The following is a 19402-nucleotide window of genomic DNA, read 5'->3' as shown; positions in this document are numbered from 1 at the left end:
CTTTGAATATTTCCCTATTGATTCTTCTTTTTTGCAATTGTTTTTATGTTTTGCTATGCATTATGTTTTGCACTCTGTCAAAGCGTCTTTGGGCTTCCTGAAAAGCGCTATATAAAATAAATGCATTATTATTATTATTATTATTCGCTTTCCTGCGCGTTTGTGCACGCGATGGCGATTTCTTTACCAAACTCCGGAAGCCGTTCGCTTTGGACCAAACCATTGCATGTAAATAGAGGGGGGGGATTGTCACCACTCGCAAGCCGTTCGCTTTGGACCAAACCATTTCATGTAAATAGAGGGGGGGGTTCTGTGGTCGTTGCGAATGGACCAAACCATTCATGTAAATAGAGGGGGGGGGTTCTGTGGTCGTTGCGAATGGACGAAACCATTCATGTAAATAGAGGGGGGGGGATTGTCACTGTACTCGCAAGCCGTTCGCCGTTCGCTTTGGCGTTGCGAATGGACCAAACCATTTCATGTAAATAGAGGGGGGGGATATAATTTTAGATAGATATATAGTACGGGCATATATATAGTACGGGCATGCCCTAGTAGTAGTAAATTCATTAAAAAAGAACCGGGGCAATGCCGGGTGCATTCGGCTAGTCTGTTATATATATCTTTACCCTCGCCAGAAGAAGAGAGGTTATTGCATTTGGGTTTGTTTGTCTGTTTGTCTGCACAGAACGTGCTAACATAGCCAGTAAAACACGTTACCTTTTTTCACCCGAGCACCTCGAAAAAGTTTGCACAAGTATGTGCGATACAATTAGAATGCAAGCACGTCGATAAAATACATACTATAAAACCACACAAAGCAAGTCCGGGCGAGAAACCATTAATTGCTCGTTCTAGTTTATTTTTTGGATTATTTTCTTGAGCTTTGGACTTTGGTTTCCTCTCATGAATTGTTGTATTTGCTCCATTTTCTTTCTCAGTTGTTAAATCCACCACCAAAGGTGGACGGAGGTTAGGTTTTCACCCCTGTTTGTTTGTCTATCTGTTTGTCTATCTTGTCCCTTTGTCTCTCTGTGAGCATTGTACAGTATCTGAAAAAGTGTAGGACGGATTCGGATAAATCTCAGTGGACAGATTTTGGACTTGTGTGACAATGACGAATTGATTAGATTTTGGTGAAGATCCTGAACCAGATACTAGAATTTTTGAAGTGATTCTTCACCATTGAGAGATAAGGCAAAAACGGTATATAGCACGATATCTCAAAAAGTTATGGACAGATTATAACAAAACTTGATGGACGAGTTGGGTAGGTGACAAGATCAAGCCGATTCCATTTTGGTTTAGGTCCGGATCCAAACCCGGCATATCAGTGGATACAAAACTTAAAGTGTTCAGCCTGCCGGAGGCGTGTGCTCTACCAAGTGCTGTTCTAGTTTAAACTGTGTCGCTAGTCTCTGTTTCCATGGTGGTGTTTGGTTTCTATTTGTGGGGGCCTGGTCTATTCTTTCTTGCAGCGTTGTTTTCCTGTTACTTTTTATTGAATGACCAGTGCAGCTTCAAAGCACAGAGTATTGATTTCCTTGAAAGGGGATGATTTTGGCATCATTTTACCAATTGATAGGTTGGTTCACCTGATTACCATTCTCACCTGTTTTTTGTTTTCTATTCAATAGAGTTTTGGTCTTTTTCTGAATGGTATCAATATGATCTCTTCTGCCTTGTTGGCCAACTCTTCTTCCAATCCACACTGCTCTTTCTTCATCATCCTCTCCGTGTGTGTGTGTGCGCGCATGTTTGTGTTCGTTAAATGTTTAATATTTCACTGCTCAAATTCATACATTGAAACAATCAACATGCACTATCATTGCAAATGGTTGCAGGGATGGACATTGGACAGGCAACAACCATTCTTCGAACAACGATGTAAAGATGGTTTCATATGATAATTTATTGTGACTATCCCTACCTTGTTTACATACTTTTTGGCATACCATCCCGACATATTTTTGTATTTTTAAATGGTTTTATTACTTGTTGTATAGCGCCGCCTCTGGTAGGGGATGAGTATTACATGTCTTCTCCATAATTCTGTGGGAATTAACCCGTCTCTAACTATGGGTTCTTTGTTAGTAATATTTAGTAGTAATAATAATATAACACAAACGGTACAAAGTCATCAGATCCTCGATATAATATGACTATAACACATGCACAACTAAAAACTTAACCTCTTCACTACAGCCATGGATTCTGTATCATACAAAGGAAAAGGTTTGTGGAAAGAGGGAAGCAAAGAAAGGACTAAAAATCACAGCGGGTGTGATTTGAAAGGGCGGGAGCAAGGAGGTTAAATATGAAAGAGAAAATGTGGGTGTAAAAAAAAATCGCAAACATGCCCGAAGGAAGTGGTTCATTTTGGCATTTTAATATGAAATAGGCAAAGCCTAGAAATGAACGAACCCCTTTAGAATTACCCTTTAGAACCATTTATAATTACCCTTTAGATCCCTTTATAATTACCCTTTGGAACCATTTATAATTACCCTTTAGATCCCTTTATAATTACCCTTTAGAACCCTTTTAAATCACACTTTAAAACCCTTTAGAATTAAACACGGTGGGATAGGAAGGTTCTTCTTCATTTTGGACAGACAGATGGATGGATGGAAGGAAGGACATAGCCAAATATTGAAGCAGCTTCACAGTTAAAAAAAAAATGGCACAGCCTCACATCAAGGATCTGTTGGTGTTTTCCCTCAGGAATCACAATCTACTCTCACGGACTAATTAAAGCATATAATCGAAATCTGGAGTCGGATTTGAGGATCATTTCGCATAAGCTTAATAAGTGTGGAAATCTGGAGTGAAATCTGAAAATTTTAACATTAGCGATTCTTATAACTCAGTGTATTTATGTAAGCAAGGCTGTTCTTATTCTGCACTGTCGTCTTAATTCACACCTCCATGTAATAGGGTATTTTTTTTCTAGTTGTAAAATGTTTCAACTTTATACCCATTTGTCATAACTTCATTATTGTGATTGTAAACAAGCAGAATACGGAGAAACAGTGTGAACAAAGCATTAACGCTGATTATTATTATTATTATTATTCAAAGCATGATGGAGAAACTCAGCTACTCATGAGATTGCCAAAACATCAACACAAAAAAACAACATACATTTTATTATTCCCTGCGTTTTTGGCAACATACACCATCGAGATCTTCTTCAAAGTCGGAAAGCACTTGGAAAGGACATATTGCTGTCTGACAACATGGACCAACTTTTATCCACTCATCCAAACACTCTCTTCCTCATATGTGGCGACTTCAACTGTCATAATGGGAGCTGGCTGGGTGTGGGTACCTCTCGCACCAGCCATAGCACCTCAGCAAAGGACTTCTGCATGTCAATGGGACTGACACAATCTGTCAATTTTCTGACCGGATCTCAGTCAATGGTACATCATCTATTCTTGACTTGGTTATGACTAACTTCCCTACAAATGTCAGCTGTTTTTCTTCTGCTCTAATTGGTTCATCTGATCATATGCTTGAGTGGACATCTCTGGCCATTCTCAGAGAGCCTCCTCAGTGTCAACGTGTCTGGCATTTCACTCCAGCCGACTGGCATGGTCTTCAAGCAGCCATCAAACATCTGGATTGGTCTCCCATATTTACTGTCTCTGACATCAACTCATTCTGGGAATTCTTCCAAATAAATTTCCTCTCTCTCATGAACAGATATATCCCATCTCATCTTCAGCTGTCATACCCTTCCTCCCATGGTTTACTGAATCTTGTGGTTAGACAGTTGCCCTGAAGCAACTTGCCTTCGCCTCATGGAAGGCAAATTCAATGGAAGGCAATCTCAGTTCTTTCCACAAAGCTCAGAACAAGTGTGTGTCCACCATCAGGAGAGCCAGGAAACAATATCTCTCCACTTTCAAGACTGAACTCTCAAACCTGTCTCCCTCCTCCAAATCCTGGTGGCATCTGGTCAAATCTGTTTCTGATGTTTGTTCCACTTCCATCCCCTCCCTTACCTCAAACGGCTACACAGCTGACACCGCACGTGAAAAAGCTGAATGCCTAAACTCTGTGTTTGCCTCAAAATCTTGTGTCCCTAACCCATCGCTCTCTGTACCCACCTTACCCAGTTAAACCCAGCTACTCCTGGACTCTGTGTCCCTATCTCCTGACAAGGTGGAGAGGTTTCTGTCAAACCTCGACTCCGATTTTACAACTGGACCAGACTGCATCAGCCCACGGGTCTTAAATCCTGCTCTATCGCTCTACCACACTCTCTCTCTCTCTGTTCTTTACACCCTCACTTTTGCTCAAGGTCATCTGCCATCTGCTTGGAAATCGACCAACATTACTGCTTTACACAAAAAAGGTGCAAAAACAGATCCTTGCAACTACAGACCAATCAGCCTGCTCCCAATCATCAGCAAAGTGATGCTATCCATAATCATCATCTTGTGATATTAAATCCTTCCACTTCTCCAATGGCTTGATCTCTGATCATCCAATTGGGTTCAGACCAGGTCATTCTACTCTGGACATGCTGCTTCTGCTGTCTCAACAAATGGATGGATATCCTCAATGCCAAACAGGAAATCAGAGCCTTCTCCATTGACATATCTCATGCCTTCAATATGGTCTGGCACCCCGCCATGCTCACCAAACTCTCCTCTTATGGTATCCAACGAAACCTCCACGCATGGCTTGCGGACTTCCTCTCTGGTCACAGTCAACATGTAGCCCTGAATGGATTTCTCTCATCTCCGCTTCCTGTTCAGGCTGGAGTTCCACAAGGCAGTGTTCTGGGCCTGTGCTTTTTCTGGTCTTCATCAATGATCTCTCCGACTCTCTGGAAAATCCTCTCTATATTTTTGCTGATGACTCCACTCTCTGCCAATCCATACCTCATACCTCAGATCGGCAGTCCGCAGCCTCCTCACTCTCTGCAGACGTGGACAAAATCACAGACTGGTCAAAGAAGTGGAACATGTCTTTCAATCCTGACAAATCTCACACACTCACTTTGCCTCTCCGAAAAGACCGACTGGAAAACCCTCCCATCTACTTTCTCAACAATCATCTCCAAGAGGTTCTGTCACTCAAGCTTTTGGGTCTCACTATCTGCCATGATCTGTCCTGGGAAAACCACATTTCCAAGCTGGCCTCCAAAGCCAGTCACCGACTGGGCATCGTCCGTCGTGCGAAGTCCTTGCTTGGCACACCTGAGCTCCTCACCACATACAGGGCTTTTATCCGCAGCTCAATGGAATACTGTTCTCCCCTCTGGGATGGTGCACCTGCCTCACACCTAGCACGGCTTCATTTTTTTTTTTTTTTGGATACAGAGTCGAGGCTCATGAAAGAGCTAACATTTATCAAACAAACAAATCAAACAAACAAGCAAACAAAGTATATAAAAAGGGGAGCGGTCGACAAGATGGGGAGAGAAGGGGAGGAAGCACACAAACACAACATTTGAGAGCAGGGACATCGGGAGATGTGTGGGAGAGAGAGGGCCTGGGGAGGAGGCAGGATAGGTATAAAACGCAAGGACACCAAGGACTTCCAGGAAAGAAGTCGGCACCTCAAAAAAGTGGATTTGGGGTGAAATTAGCGGGGGTAGAACAGATCAAGGTTTTGGATTGGGGAAGATAAGAGATGGTGGTGAACAGCCGTTTTAAAGACCTGGAGGGAGGAGTGGGATTGAAGAGAGTGAGGGAGTTTGTTCCAGAGGCGGGAGAAAAGAGGAATGAAGGAGTGAAGGTGAGCAGAGAGTCTTGATTTTGGCAGTTTAACCATAATAGGGGTGCAGGCAGATCTTGTGCGACCTGTAGGAATAGACCTGTAGGAGTAAGACCTGTAGGACCTGTAGGACCTGTAAAGAGTCCTGTAGGAGTCTTATCCCACTCGCTTCATGCTGTAGAAACTAAAGCTTTTTTGAATCATTGGTATCTCCCACAATGAAGCTGATTCTGAGGGCCTTTCACTCTCTCACCGCAGGCAGGTGGGTGGTCTTTCTGTCTTCTATAGCCTCCTCTCTGGCCTTGCTCCCCCAGCTCTGTCAGTACTCTGTCCCCCAAATATTCCGGCAGGACGCACAAGATCTGCCAGCAACCCTCTTCTGGTGAAACTGCCAAAATCAAGACTCTCTACTCACCTTCACTCTTTCATTCCTCTTTTTCCCACCTCTGGAACAAACTCCCACACTCTCTTCAATCACAGTCTTCCCTCCAAGTCTTCAAAACAGCTGTTCACCACCATCTCATATCATCCCCATCCAAAACCTTGATCTTTTCCAACCACATTAATGCACTCCAAATCCACCTCCTTCAAATTCCGACTTCTTTCCTGAGTCCCTGTAGTGTCCATCTTGTTTATCCCGTGTACCCCGCCACAGCCCACTCTCTTCCACAGATTTCCTGATGTCCCTGTTCTGCACTGTTACTGTGTTTCACTCTCTCTCCTCCTCTTGTGTCCTTTTCCCTTCATGGTACGTTATGTATGTTAGCTCTTACACGAGCCTCGACTTAGTATACAAACTAATATAACTTGGTGGGCAGGTTGGGTGTGTGACAAGGAAGAATTGATTCATCTTTGATGAAGATCCGGATCTGGATCCAGATATGATAATTTTTTAATTTATAGTGATTCTTCACCATTGAGACTTCGGACCAAAAAAACGATATACAGCAAAAAGTTGTGGACGAGTTATAACAAAACTAGGTGGATGAGTTGGTTAGGTGAAAAGAACAAGGCGATTGGATTCTGGATCATACCTGGAACCAGATCCGGTCTATCAGTGGAATACAATTTACATAAACTGTTCGGCATGGCAGAGAGGTATGAGCTCTAATCGAGTGCTGTTCTAGTTGTTACCCTGCGCTCGCGAAGGGAAACCGGGGTGAAGCATTCAATATTGTATACGTGTGCCGTCTGCCGTGTCTGCATTTAAAAAAATCATTTTCTCGGCAACCGTTTGTCAGATTGACACGAAATTTTACCATAGAAGCGCCTCTGCCTGTACAATTTTTTATTCATAATTATGACGTCACAAGTCACGTGGTACGGACGCCATCTTGAAAAGAAGTTACACCTCTATATCTCCCAAACCGCTCAATGGAAAAAATTGAAACATGGCTCATTGTCAAGTACTCACCATGGGGAATAACATATGTTAATGGTGATGTCATAGGTGCCTCCATTACGACGTCATAATTCGACAAGTACAACGCTTGATCTGATCAGTATGAATAAAACAAAAATTCTTCTTCAACTGTTAGACCGATGGACACGAAATTTTCAGAATATGTGTGGCTCCTGTATAATTTTTTAATGATAAATATAACGTCATACGTCACGTGGTACAGACGCCATCTTGGAAAAAATCGAACAAAGCTGCACCTCTATATCTCCGAAACCGCTCCATGGAAAAAATTTAAACATGGCTCATTGTCAAGTACTGCCCTTGGGGAATAAGATATGTTAATGATGATGTCATCGGTGCCTTCGTTATGACGTCATAATTCGACAAGTACAACACTTATCCGATCATTGTGAACTATTTTTCTCAGCAACTGTTGGTCTGATGGGCACGAAATTTTCACCATAGGAACGCCTCCTCACTGTAGAATATTTTAATGATAATCATGACGCCATAGGTCATGTGGTCGAGGCGCCATCTTGGAAAAACCGAAAAATGTTGCACCTCTATATCTCCAAAACCGCTGCATGGAAAAAATTGAAACATGGCTCATTATAAAGAACTTCATATGGGGAATAGGTGTTGTTAACTATGATGTCATTGGTGCCATAATTATGACGTCATAATTCTACAGGGACAACACAGTCTGATCAGTTTGAAATTTATTGAGCATGATCTATGCAGCAATTATATTAGAGAATATAAATGTATGATGTCATCGCTCACGTAGTCTGGCAGCCATATTCGATCAAAGAAAATAAATGTTCAAAAAGAGAAGAGTTGGCTCGTAACAAGTTGACTGCGCAGGGTAAGTATTCTATGAATACCATCTAGTTTAATAATGGGTTCGACAAGCAACATGTCATTGTCGACCAGATCTGGGGTCGTTAAAATGTTATATTACATGTACAATAACAATACAAGCAGAATTGTAATCTGATATCAATAAAAATTGAAACGAACCCCTAAAACTGTGGGCTGAATGTCTTTGCAGCCTCTCTGAGTCTGGGTCTCTGGACACGATTTCACAGATGTTCAATTGACTGGGTTTTGAAACCTCTGGATCCATTTGTAGGAGATTGTAGAATATCCAAGAGGTCCACAGAATTATTTTTTTTATACACATAAGCAAGCTCCATGGAAGAGGAAAATGACAGAGATGGAGGAGGGAGGGGGGGGGGGGCTTCATACTTAAGCGGGCTAGTTTGGAACAAGTGACGATCCAAGATGAGATGATATAAAATGGAAGTGTGCTACCACCTTTAACCTTTGAAGAGGAAACCAGGATTGCAGTGAAACAAGGAGATGGCTCTCCAGATGAGAGAAAAGGTGAAATGGCAAAAGGGTCAGGGATGCGAAACCAATTGAAAGACGTTCGGAGAGTGAGAGGCCTCCCGCATTCTCCATGATATGAAAACAGCTCAAACCTTGAGCCTCAACCTCCTGGAATGCAGTTGTTTTTTTCGTATACAAGATCGAGGCTCGTGTGAGAGCTAACAATAATGACAAAAAACAAACGGACACATAAAAAAACATATAATAAAGGGGGCGGGACAAGATGGAGAGGGAGAGGGAAGCACACAAGTACAACAATAGAGAACAGGGACATCGGAAGATCTGTGGTTGGGAGAGGGCTTTGGGGGAGGAAGGAGGCATGGGAAGTGAGGGGGGGGGGGGGGGGGAGAGGCATAAAACACATGGACACTGCTAGGACTTCAAGGAGAGAAGTAGGTATTTCAAAAAAGTGGATCTGGGGTGAAATTAACAGGGGTTGAAAAGATCAAGGTTTTGGATGGGGGAAGATAAGAAATGGTGGTGAACAGCTGTTTTAAAGACCTGGAGGGAGGAGTGGGATTGAAGAGAGTAAGGAAATTTGTTCCAGAGGCAGGAGAAAAGAGGAATGAAAGAGGCAAGGTGAGCAAAAAGTCTTGATTTTGGCGGTTTCACCAGAATTGGGTTGCTGGCAGATCTTGTGCAACCTGTAGGAATATTTGGGGGACAGAGCACAGACAGAGCTGGGGGAGCTGGGCCAGATAAGAGTCGGTCGAAGACAGAAAGTCCACCAACCTGCCTGCGGTGAGTAAGTGAAAGGCCCTCACAATCAGCTACATATCAGGAGATTCCAACGATTCTGAAAGCTTTGATTTCAACAGCGTGAAGCCGAGCTAGGTGTGAGGCAGGAGCACCAGCCCAGAGGGGAGAGCAGTATTCCATTGAGCTGTGGATGAAAGTCTTGTACGTGGTGAGGAGCTCAGGTGTGCCAAGGGAGGACCTCGCACGACGGAGGATGCCCAGTCGGCAACTGGCTGTGGAGGCCAGCTTGGAAATGTGGTTTTCCCAGGAAAGATCATGGCAGATAGTGAGACCCAAAAGCTTGAGTGACAGAACTTCTTGGAGAGGATTGTTGAGAAAGTAGATGGGAGGGTTGTCCAGTCGATCTTTTCGGAGAGACATAGTAAGAGTGTGAGATTTGTCAAGATTGAAGTACATGTTCCACTTGTTTGACCAGTCTGTGATTTTTGTCCAGGTCTGCAGAGAGTGTGGAGGCTGCAGACTGCTGATCTGAGGGATGAGGTATGGAGCGGCAGAGAGTGGAGTCATCAGCAAAGAGATAGAGTGGATTTTCCAGAGAGTCGGAGAGATCATTGATGAAGTCCAGAAAAAGCACAGCGCCCAGAACACTGCCTTGGGGAACTCCAGCCTGAATAGGAAGGGGAGATGAGAGAAACCCATTCAGGGCCACACGTTGACTACGACCAGAGAGGAAGTCCGCAAGCCATGCGTGGAGATTTCCATGGATACCATAGGAGGAGAGTTTGGTGATCAGAGCGGGGTGCCAGACCCTATCAAAGGCACGTGATATGTCAAGGGAGACAGCTCTGATTTCCTGTTTGGAAATGTGCAAAAATGTTTGTAAAGTTACAATGATGTGCAAGAGCTTGGTCTCCTCCAGGTCAAGGAGTTTCTCTCCAACCATGACGCCAACCCACAAAGGAAGGCAATACTCAATTTTGCTTCATACCAATGCCTTCAGAGGTACTGAGTGAGGAAGGACCTTGCTGAGCAGAGGATGGCCAGTCTGTGGTTGTCTTTGGAGGTAGCTTCGAATTGTTTACAGCTTGTGCGGATGGTGCCTGAAGGTAACATGTAGGTGTGGTATAATTGTATGGATCTTACTTGCCGTAGTAGTTGACTGCAGATAGCGATAGGCAGGTTAGCTTGTTGATCTTTCAACAAGTCAGTTTCTGGGGTGATATAGTGAGAATGTGAAACTTGTGGGAGTTGAATGACATATAATGTACCATGTACTGGAACAATTCCTCACCTTGTCAAAGGTCTGATATGAGAGAGATTTAGCTGCTACTAGCTTGTTCTTCGGATGAAACTGTATGTAGTATGACATCTGGTAGGATACATCTGAAAAATGGTAAAGAGAGTTCTCCTGAGAGTGGAAGACATCACGAATCTACATAAGGAACAAAAATGGGACCCAATATACTACGTGATTATGCTTGCCTTCACTGAAGGGCAGATGAGATAGTTGCAACAAATGGCATGAATTTCAATGAAGGAACTCGGGCAGCCAAGAATCGAGACAGCCACACTATTCCAGAGCAGCATGGATTGCATAAGTTTATTATTGGAAGAAGGTTACAGGTCTATAATTAAATGGATTTGTTTTGCTACCTTCTTGTGGATAGGGGTCATGTTGACTTTCAGGCAGATGGAAGGCATCCCATGATGGTGAAGGAACTACGAAAGACGATAGAGAGAAAGAGGGAGAGAGGAGTTGCTGGTCCTGCAGGGCATGGGCTGACATCACGAGTCCTGATGCCACCCGAGACAGGTGCAGAGGCGTTGAAAGGTCAGGAATACTGAGTTAGGAGTCATGGAACATTTCAAATAAAAACAAGACCGAAAGTCTAACAACGGCGTAGCCGGGCTTGTTTGATACTTTAGTTGAAGGGGATAGTATGACCTGGGTGCGGATACTAGTTAGCAGTTAGCAAATAAGCGACAAATGATGAACCAATAACTTCCGCATTTCTGCGCCATCTTCAGTCGAAGGTCAGGCATTGACAGCAGGTTCGTGAAGGACTTGGACAATTCGACATTGGCGAAACTGCAAATGGGGAATCCGCAAATGTCACGGATGTAAACCCTTACGTCATTTCCTCATTCTGCTTTAAACTCAAAGTCTGTTTATTTTCATTCCAAACAGAATCATTCATCATTCCAATCACAAATTAATACAATGGTATTAATACATCAAAATATAATGTTAAATCACGATGGTATTGACATATTATCAAATCAGCGAACCGTCATCATCTGTTCACTTCCGGATTCGGGAGCAAGGTCCGTGTCGATCACATTTCAAAATCATAATTGTATTGAGGAATTTCTGAAACCTCCTACCTACCTTACGATACCTGCTGGGACCCCAAAAACGTTCCACAGAAGATTATTATATTTCCTTTTCAGTAAAATATGCAACTGTATTGATTACTAAACATGTTTCCCTGTCATGTGACCAGATCCTCAGCTCTGATTGGTGTACATTTGTGCGGACATACGGACAGACAAACGCTGTTCCAGACGGCATTGCCTTTCGGGCTACACCTAAAACAATTGATGGGATTTGTAACATTCGCAAGTGAACAGAAGTAGAAATTAGTGCTGATGACCAGAGCCGATGCTGAAACACTGACGCAGGTGCCACCATATGTGACGCAGGTGCCACCATATGTGACGCAGGTACCACCATATGTGATGCAGGTGCCACCATATGTGACGCAGGTACCACCATATGTGATGCAGGTACCACCATATGTGATGCAGGCGCCACCATATGTGACGCAGGTGCCACCATATGTGACGCAGGTGCCACCATATGTGAGGCAGGTGCCACCATATGTGACGCAGGTGCCACCATATGTGACGCAGGTGCCACCATATGTGACGCAGGTGCCACCATATGCGACGCAGGTGCCACCATATGTGATGCAGGTGCCACCATATGTGACGCAGGTGCCACCATATGTGAAGCAGGTGCTACCATATGGGACGCGTGCGTCACTCAATCCACATTTGTTTGAAATATATGACCTATCACTCTCTATTTAGGGAATCACCATAGGCCTCCTCCACTGAATTTTCTACACTCCCTTACGGTATAAAATATTATATGAAACATTAGCTCATCGTCTTCCTTTGCTTCCTTGCTTTTGGTATAATAAGGGATTTGTTTACAAAATCCGAGCACAGGTCGCTTACGTTGTTTGCTCTGCGTGAAAATGAACTTGAGAAATTGTTTTTAAGTTTGTCAGATGTTGTGCTCGACCATGGCTTTGTCGGTTACTCATTGGTAATCTGAGTTTACCAAAGGCAGTGCAATCGCAATGAGGACCCATCTATTTTTTACGTACGCAATAATGGCGGATTATTTTTTACCCCCTCCCTACTTTCACCCGGACCTTCTTCCTCTACCCGTCCGCACTAAATCCGATAGGATGTTCCCCAGGATGTTAAATTTAATACCTGTTTGATACCGGTCTAAGGACTGCTGCTGTAAATTGTAATAGGGGACGGGGACCCGTATGGTAATAAGGGACATATATGTTCATGGTCAGTGCAATGGCGACTGGGGCCTGGGTGGTGCCTGGGGCGAAATTGGTGGTGGTTAAAAAAAATTAAATTGGTGAAATTGAAATTGGTGGTGCCTGGGGCAATGGTGGACTTGGTGCCTGGGGCAAACCTTCAGCTTTGGATGTTTGGAATTGTGCCCATGCACAATTAACTCTGGGATGGAGGTTGGGGGGGGGGGGGGGGGAGTGTGGGTTGAAGACTTAGGGTTGGTGGGAAGCGTTGAGGACTTAAGGTTGAGGGTGGGAAGGCGGTTGAGAACTTAGGGCTGGGGGGGGGGAATTGAGGACTTAGAGTTGGGGGGCGCTTTGGGGACATTTTGAGGACTTAGGGTTGGGGGGACATTGGGGACATTTTCAGGACTTGGGGTTGGGGGAGGGCTGGGGGAGCGGTTGAGGCCTGAGGGTGGGGGAGGGGGGAGGGGTTGAGGAATTAGGTTAGGGATTGAGGTAAGGGGGGTTGTGCGATGGTCTTTCAATGATGATTGTCTTCCCTTGATATGCTACGATGGGCTTTCAAACACAGTAATGCTAACAATAACCGCAAAATCCGTCTGTGGTGCCATTACATGCTGATGGGTACCGTACATGAAGGTTGAAAGTAAAGATTAGTATACTATCTTCCCCTTCTTTCCTCTCCCCCACTCAATTTCCTTTGCCCTCCCCCACCTACCATCCACCCTTACCTCTTCCGTCTCCTTTCCCCCCTTTCCCTTTCACCCTACTTTCCCCCCATTTCACCCTACTTTCCCCCATTTCCTCCCCCCATTCCTTCCCCTCCATTCCCCCCATTCACCTCCTCCCCCATTAACCCCCCCCTCAAACTTTCCCTCCCCCCACTCCTTCCCCACATTCCTTCCCCCCCATGCATCCCCTTTTCGCCTTTCCCTCCCTCCCACTCCTTCCCCCCATTATCCTCCCTCCCCCTTTCCCTCCCCTCACTCCTTCCCCCCATTCCTTCTCCTCCATCCTCCCATTAATCCCCCTTTTCCCTTTTTGTATACTGAATCGAGGCTCGTGAAAGAGCTAACATTTATTCCACAAACAAATCAACCAGACAAACAAAACATACAAAAAGAGGGAGCGGAAGACAAGATGGCGAGAGGAGGGGAAGCACACAAACACATCACCCCTCCTTTCCCCCATTCAACTCCCATTTCCCTCCCCTTTTCCTCCTCCCTCTCCTTACCCCCCATTCCTTCCCCTCGACCCCAACAATCTCCCCTCCCCTTTCCCTCCCTCCACTCATCCCCCCCTCCCCACTTTCCCTCTCCCAGTCCCACTCCTTCCCCACCATTCCCCCCATTCATTTCCCTCTCTCCATCCTCCCTGTATTCCCCCCGTTAATCCTCCGCTCCCTTTCCCTCCCCTCACTCCTTCCCCCCATTCCTTCACCTCCACCCTCCCATTAATCCCCCTTTCCCCTTCCCCCACCTTTCCCCCATTCAATTCCCCTTTCCTCCTCTTTTCCTCCCCCCACTCCTTTCCCCCCATTCCTTCCCCTCAACCCCATCAATCTCCCCTCCCCCTTTCCGTCCCTCCTCCTTTCCCTCCCCTCCCCCCTTTTCCTCTCCCACTCCTTCCCCTCCATCATGCCTTCTCTCCCTCCTCCCTGCATTCCCCCCATTAATCCCCCTTTCCCTCTCACACTCCCTCCCCCCATTCCCTCCCCTCCCCCCTTTCCCTCTCACACTCCCTCCCCCCATTCCCTCCCCTCCCCCCTTTCCCTCTCACACTCCCTCCCCCCATTCCTTCCCCTCCACCCCTCCCCCAGTCATCCCTCCCCTTTCCGTACCTCCTCCATTCCCCCTGCCCCCATTCATCAGCCTCCCCATTTTCCTTCCCCCCTCTATCTCCCCCATCAATCCACCCTCCCCCTTCACCTCTCCCCTCCCCACATGGTACGAGTGTTCTGCGCTTCTCCTGTGGAGCGGGTAGACCGTGCATTCTCCGTGTGTTCCCGGCGCTGTGTCCTTTCTCCGACTGTGTTTGCCACACAAGCGGCGCCGCCCGTCCTCCCGACATCTCCCGCCTCTCCACTCGCACTGCGGACGCCGCTCGCGTGGAGCTCGGCTTCTGGACTCTCGGCCTAACGCTCTCGACTAGATATCTCTCCGTTCCGATGCGCACCCTTTCGCCCTTTACTGCGAGCCGAGCACCGTAGGCCCTTCTCCTGGAATTGGCGGTTTATCGTCCTTGTGTCCGATCGTCGCTCGCTCCCCGAACCTGGACGGGTTCGTATCGACCTCGGAAACCCGATGATGTGTTCGTGCGAATCCCCAAGAGACCGCGTTCCTCTTCGCGAGCCTTGATCTGACCTTTGCCCATCTCGTTCTTGACATTCACCTAAATGGAGAAGATGTGACGATTTCTGCCTTTGCGTTTGGTCCGTTTATTCTTTTGCGATGCGAGTGATGTTCCATTCGCTGTTGCGTGCCAGGTTTTGTTTGGGCCTCCCTGTTCATGCCCCCTGTTGCAGGTAAAAGACCCTCGGATTGCTTCACCCAGGTAGACCGGTTGTTTTTATTTTGAGAATCTCATCTTCGTTCTTCAAACCTGGGCTTGACGCTTCCACAAAGTCAAACGCAACAGCCATGAGCCAACTAGTCCTGAAGCGTCCCTCCCTGTCCCTGCAGTCCGAGTGATGCGAGCTCAACGACGGAATTGTGTTTCTGGCATCTCTGGGTTTATCTCGAATTTAACCATCAAAGTTTGTTTTTTCTTTCCTAAAACCGTTTTTTGCTGTCGCCTGAAGCCATGCTGAAACACTGGTTGCTTCCAGATCTGACAGCCGGACTACTGTGCTTCCTGCTCCTGTGTCCCCCATTGCTACGCCGCTGAGTCTCATCTCGATGAGAAGGGGCACGTGGCAAACGTAAGAGATTTTGTACTTTGTGCTTTGTCTTAGTGTTCATATCTAGCAGGGAGCAAACCAATTTTGCAGAAAGCCGGACACCCTCGGATTCGGAAGGTCGGAGTCCCGCCGGGGGGACATGGCCTTCCTCGATGATCCGGCGGTATTGCTTGCCCACATCAGGCAATCGCACGTGACGAGCGACGACACTGGCATGTGCGAGATGGTGTTTGTAGACCACGATGTGGAGTGGGCTGGATCACAACTTTCCGCTCAGCTGTGTGACTCTGCAGCCAAGGGGCCTACTGGAAGCAAATCTGCCCTCGAGATTGCTTTGAAGACCGGGCACAGAGCGGTCCAGGAGCAGAGCACCGACGATGGCCTTCATGCTGGGTATGCGCAGTCGATGGATATCACCTCGGGATGGGACTTTGGTATTCGTCCTCGCTCCAACACCGGTTAGTGGCTACAAATCGTGCTGAGTGTTGTACTTGAAAAATATATATTTAAAAGTTGAATGTATTTTTGTGTAGCTAGTGCAGGGAATAATGGCTGATCATGAATGAATGAATGAATGAATGAATGATCGTTTTAAGGCCATTTTCCCCGCTAGAGCGGGGGTTAGCCTTGCGGGCCCCATGGCAATCATGGTTCCCTGTTTGAGGCAATGTTTTTATGGCCGGATGCCCTTCCTGACGCCAACCCTTGGTCGCCTCTTACGATGCGCAGGGATACGGTGTACCTATTCTAAACCGGGGTACACACCGGGATCATTCATCCCAGCAAGCTGGTACTCAATCCACTCAATTCTGGTGGATCATGGTAGTTTGAAAACAGGTGCATCAGAGAGATCCTTTCCAAGTGGAATTGATTTGATGCTGCGCTTAGTGTACTATACACTCCTATTTTATACATCGATGTTTTGCTTTCTGTGGTTGTCGTTGTTTTCCCATTTTGGAATGAGCAGATATCTGGATCTTCATGTTGTTTTTTTTAAATACTTTTTTTTGTTGTTTATCAAAGGGATTTAGTGTTTGTTGTTTTTAATTTGCAGTTTGGAAGCTGATGCCAAAGCATTTTGGATGCCACGTTGGTTCCCTGTACATTGGTTGGTTTGAATGGCAGGAGCTGTGATCATGTTCTGTGGATGAAAATGGGATGTGGATGAATTCAGTGGTGAAGCACACACTGGTGGCTTAAATGAGTCGGAAACACTTTATGTTTGAAGGATGTGCTGAGTTGACCGTTGGAAAAGAAAACGTTTATCTCTCTCATCACCAATTTATGAAATAGGTATATTTCATAGTGTGTGCTCAAACTTCTGGCCTCAATTGGAGTAACATGGCGCAGTATGAACTAGAAAGACCCTCGGTAGAGTGCACACCTCCGCCAGGCTGAACAGTTTACGTTTTGTATCCCAGTGATAGGTCGGATCTGGATCCGGACCTGAACCAAAATCGAATCGGCCTGTTCGTGTCTCCGAACCAGCTCATCCACCAAGTTTCATTTGAATCCGTCCATAACTTTTTGAGATATCATGCTATATGTCGTTTTTGACCCGATAATCTCTGAATTGTCAAGAATCACAAAAAATATTCTCGTATCCGGATCTGGATCCAAATCTTCACCAAAATGGAAACAATTAGTCATTGTCGCACGCCCAACCTATCCACCATGTTTCAATCAAATCCGTCCATAACTTTTTGGGATATTGTGCTATATATTGTTTTTCTCCCTATCTCTCAATGGTGAAAAAGCACTTGAAAAATTATAGTATCTGTATCCCGAACTGGATCATCATCAAAATTGAATAAATTGTCCTTGTCACACACCCAACCTGCCCACCATGTTTCGTTTTGTTTGAATCAGTCAACAACTTTTTGAGATATCGTGATTTATACAGTGCATTCAGAAAGTATTCAGACCCCTTCACTTTTTTCACATTTTGTTATGTTGCAGCCTTATGCTGAAATCGTTTAAATTCATTTTTTCCCTCATCAATCTACACTCAATACCCCATAATGACAAAGAGAAAACAGGATTTTAGAAAGTTTTGCAAATTTATTAAAAAGAAAAAAAAAGAAATATCACATTGACATAAGTATTCATACCCTTTGCTATGACATTTGAGATTTAGCTCAGGTGCCCTCCTATTTCTCTTGATCATCTTTGAGATGTTTCTACACCTTGATTGGAGTCCACCTGTGGTAAATTCAATTGATTGGACATGATTTGGAAAGGCACACACCTGTCTATATAAGGTCTCACAGCTGACAATGCATATCAGAGCAAAAACCAAGCCATGAGGTCGAAGGAACTGCCCGCAGAGCTCAGAGACAGGATTGTGTCGAGGCACAGATCTGGGGAAGCCTACAAAAAAAATCTCTGCTGCAATGAAGGTTCCCAAGAGCACATAAAAAAATGGGTACGTAAAAACAAAAAGGGGGCTCTGTCTACTGTAACGCCATGGCTTGCAAAAGCAGCCTGAATAGCGTTTACCAAGTGGTGGTTAATCATATTCAATAAGGGTGTTATAACACACCCAAATTTCCCCGGCCTTGTGACTAATTTATTTAAGTACACAGTTATTTCTTATTTGTGACTTCATTTGTCGAGCCCTGGCCAAGCGGCTTAAGCACTCCAGCAAGCACTCCAACAAAATGGGTGATAAGGAATGGCTGGCTTGGCAAGCGATAGCAAGCTGATTGCTTCCGGTTGAAATGGCCGAGGACTTTTAAAAACAGATCGCAAGTACAGTGGAGTGACACCCTATCCCATGGAAGTATGAATTAAGTTTAAAATTATTATTAAGTTAAATAAAAAAAACTAACCCCAGAAGGAGAATGACAGCCTCGCTTAAATAAATGAATATATACACTTGGTTATAGCCGGCGAAGCCGGTGTTGTGAATGAACGCGTACGTATTATGTTGAAAAGCCACATTTTGCTGGATCCCTTGAGAATTTTGAAGCTTTGACGCACCAAATCGCTCAATGGAGGCCGCCATCTTGCGGATGCGGAAGTATGCATAACAATTTGAAAAAAGTTCAATAGGAGTTTGTTTCACCCGTCTTTTTTTGATTCACATTCTTATGCACCTCTAATTTGTAATTAAAATACTTTAATAAGACCAACCTCGTACCCTGGGCCCTGGTTGTCTTCAATGAAAATCGTCACCAAACACCGGAACCAATGAGATTCGAGCATTTGAAAAAATATTTCAAAAACCAAATCACTCAATGGAGGCCGCCATCTTCCGGATGCGGAAGTATGCATAAAAAAATTGCGAAAAAGTTCAATAGGAGTTTGTTTCACCCGTCTTTGTTTGATTCACAATCTAATGCACCTCTAATTTGTAATTAAAATACTTTAAGACCAACCTCGTACCCTGGGCCCTGGTTGTCTTCAACGAAAATCGTCACCAAACACCGGAACCAATGAGATTCGAGCATTTGAAAAAATATTTCAAAAAAGCTTATTACCGCGTTTCGGAGGGTGAAAACGGCATCAAATATTCTAAAATTGACGAAGAATTATTTTTTAGAAATATCGCGGCCGTCGGGGATAGTTTTTCACGGCCGGAAATATTCGAAATTGAGACGGAATTCACCGAATTAATCAAGAAGAAAATTTAATAAATTTTAATCTCATCCAGAATGCAAATGGTGTCATTTTGAACTAGGTACGGTACCTACTACACCAACCTACTAC

The 19402-nt window shown here is 45.0% G+C and overlaps 1 protein-coding gene across 2 annotated transcripts in view; it reads left to right on the top strand.

Moving 5' to 3' along the window:
* Positions 1-14718: 14718 nt before the first annotated feature.
* Positions 14719-19402, top strand: part of MAPKAP1 (MAPK associated protein 1) — a 327283-nt gene continuing 322599 nt past the window's right edge. For both annotated transcript variants that reach the window (XM_068124857.2, XM_068124856.2), the window contains exon 1: positions 14719-16149. In XM_068124857.2, the coding sequence (XP_067980958.1) occupies positions 15831-16149 (319 nt within the window). In that variant the 5' untranslated portion in view covers positions 14719-15830. The remainder of the gene's footprint in view (positions 16150-19402) is intronic.

The sequence above is a fragment of the Myxine glutinosa genome, chromosome 8, assembly GCF_964187855.1.
Source record: "Myxine glutinosa chromosome 8, kmMyxGlut1.1, whole genome shotgun sequence".
In the NCBI taxonomy this organism is placed as follows: Eukaryota; Metazoa; Chordata; class Myxini; order Myxiniformes; family Myxinidae; genus Myxine; species Myxine glutinosa.
This window is presented reverse-complemented; position numbering and strand designations above follow the sequence as displayed.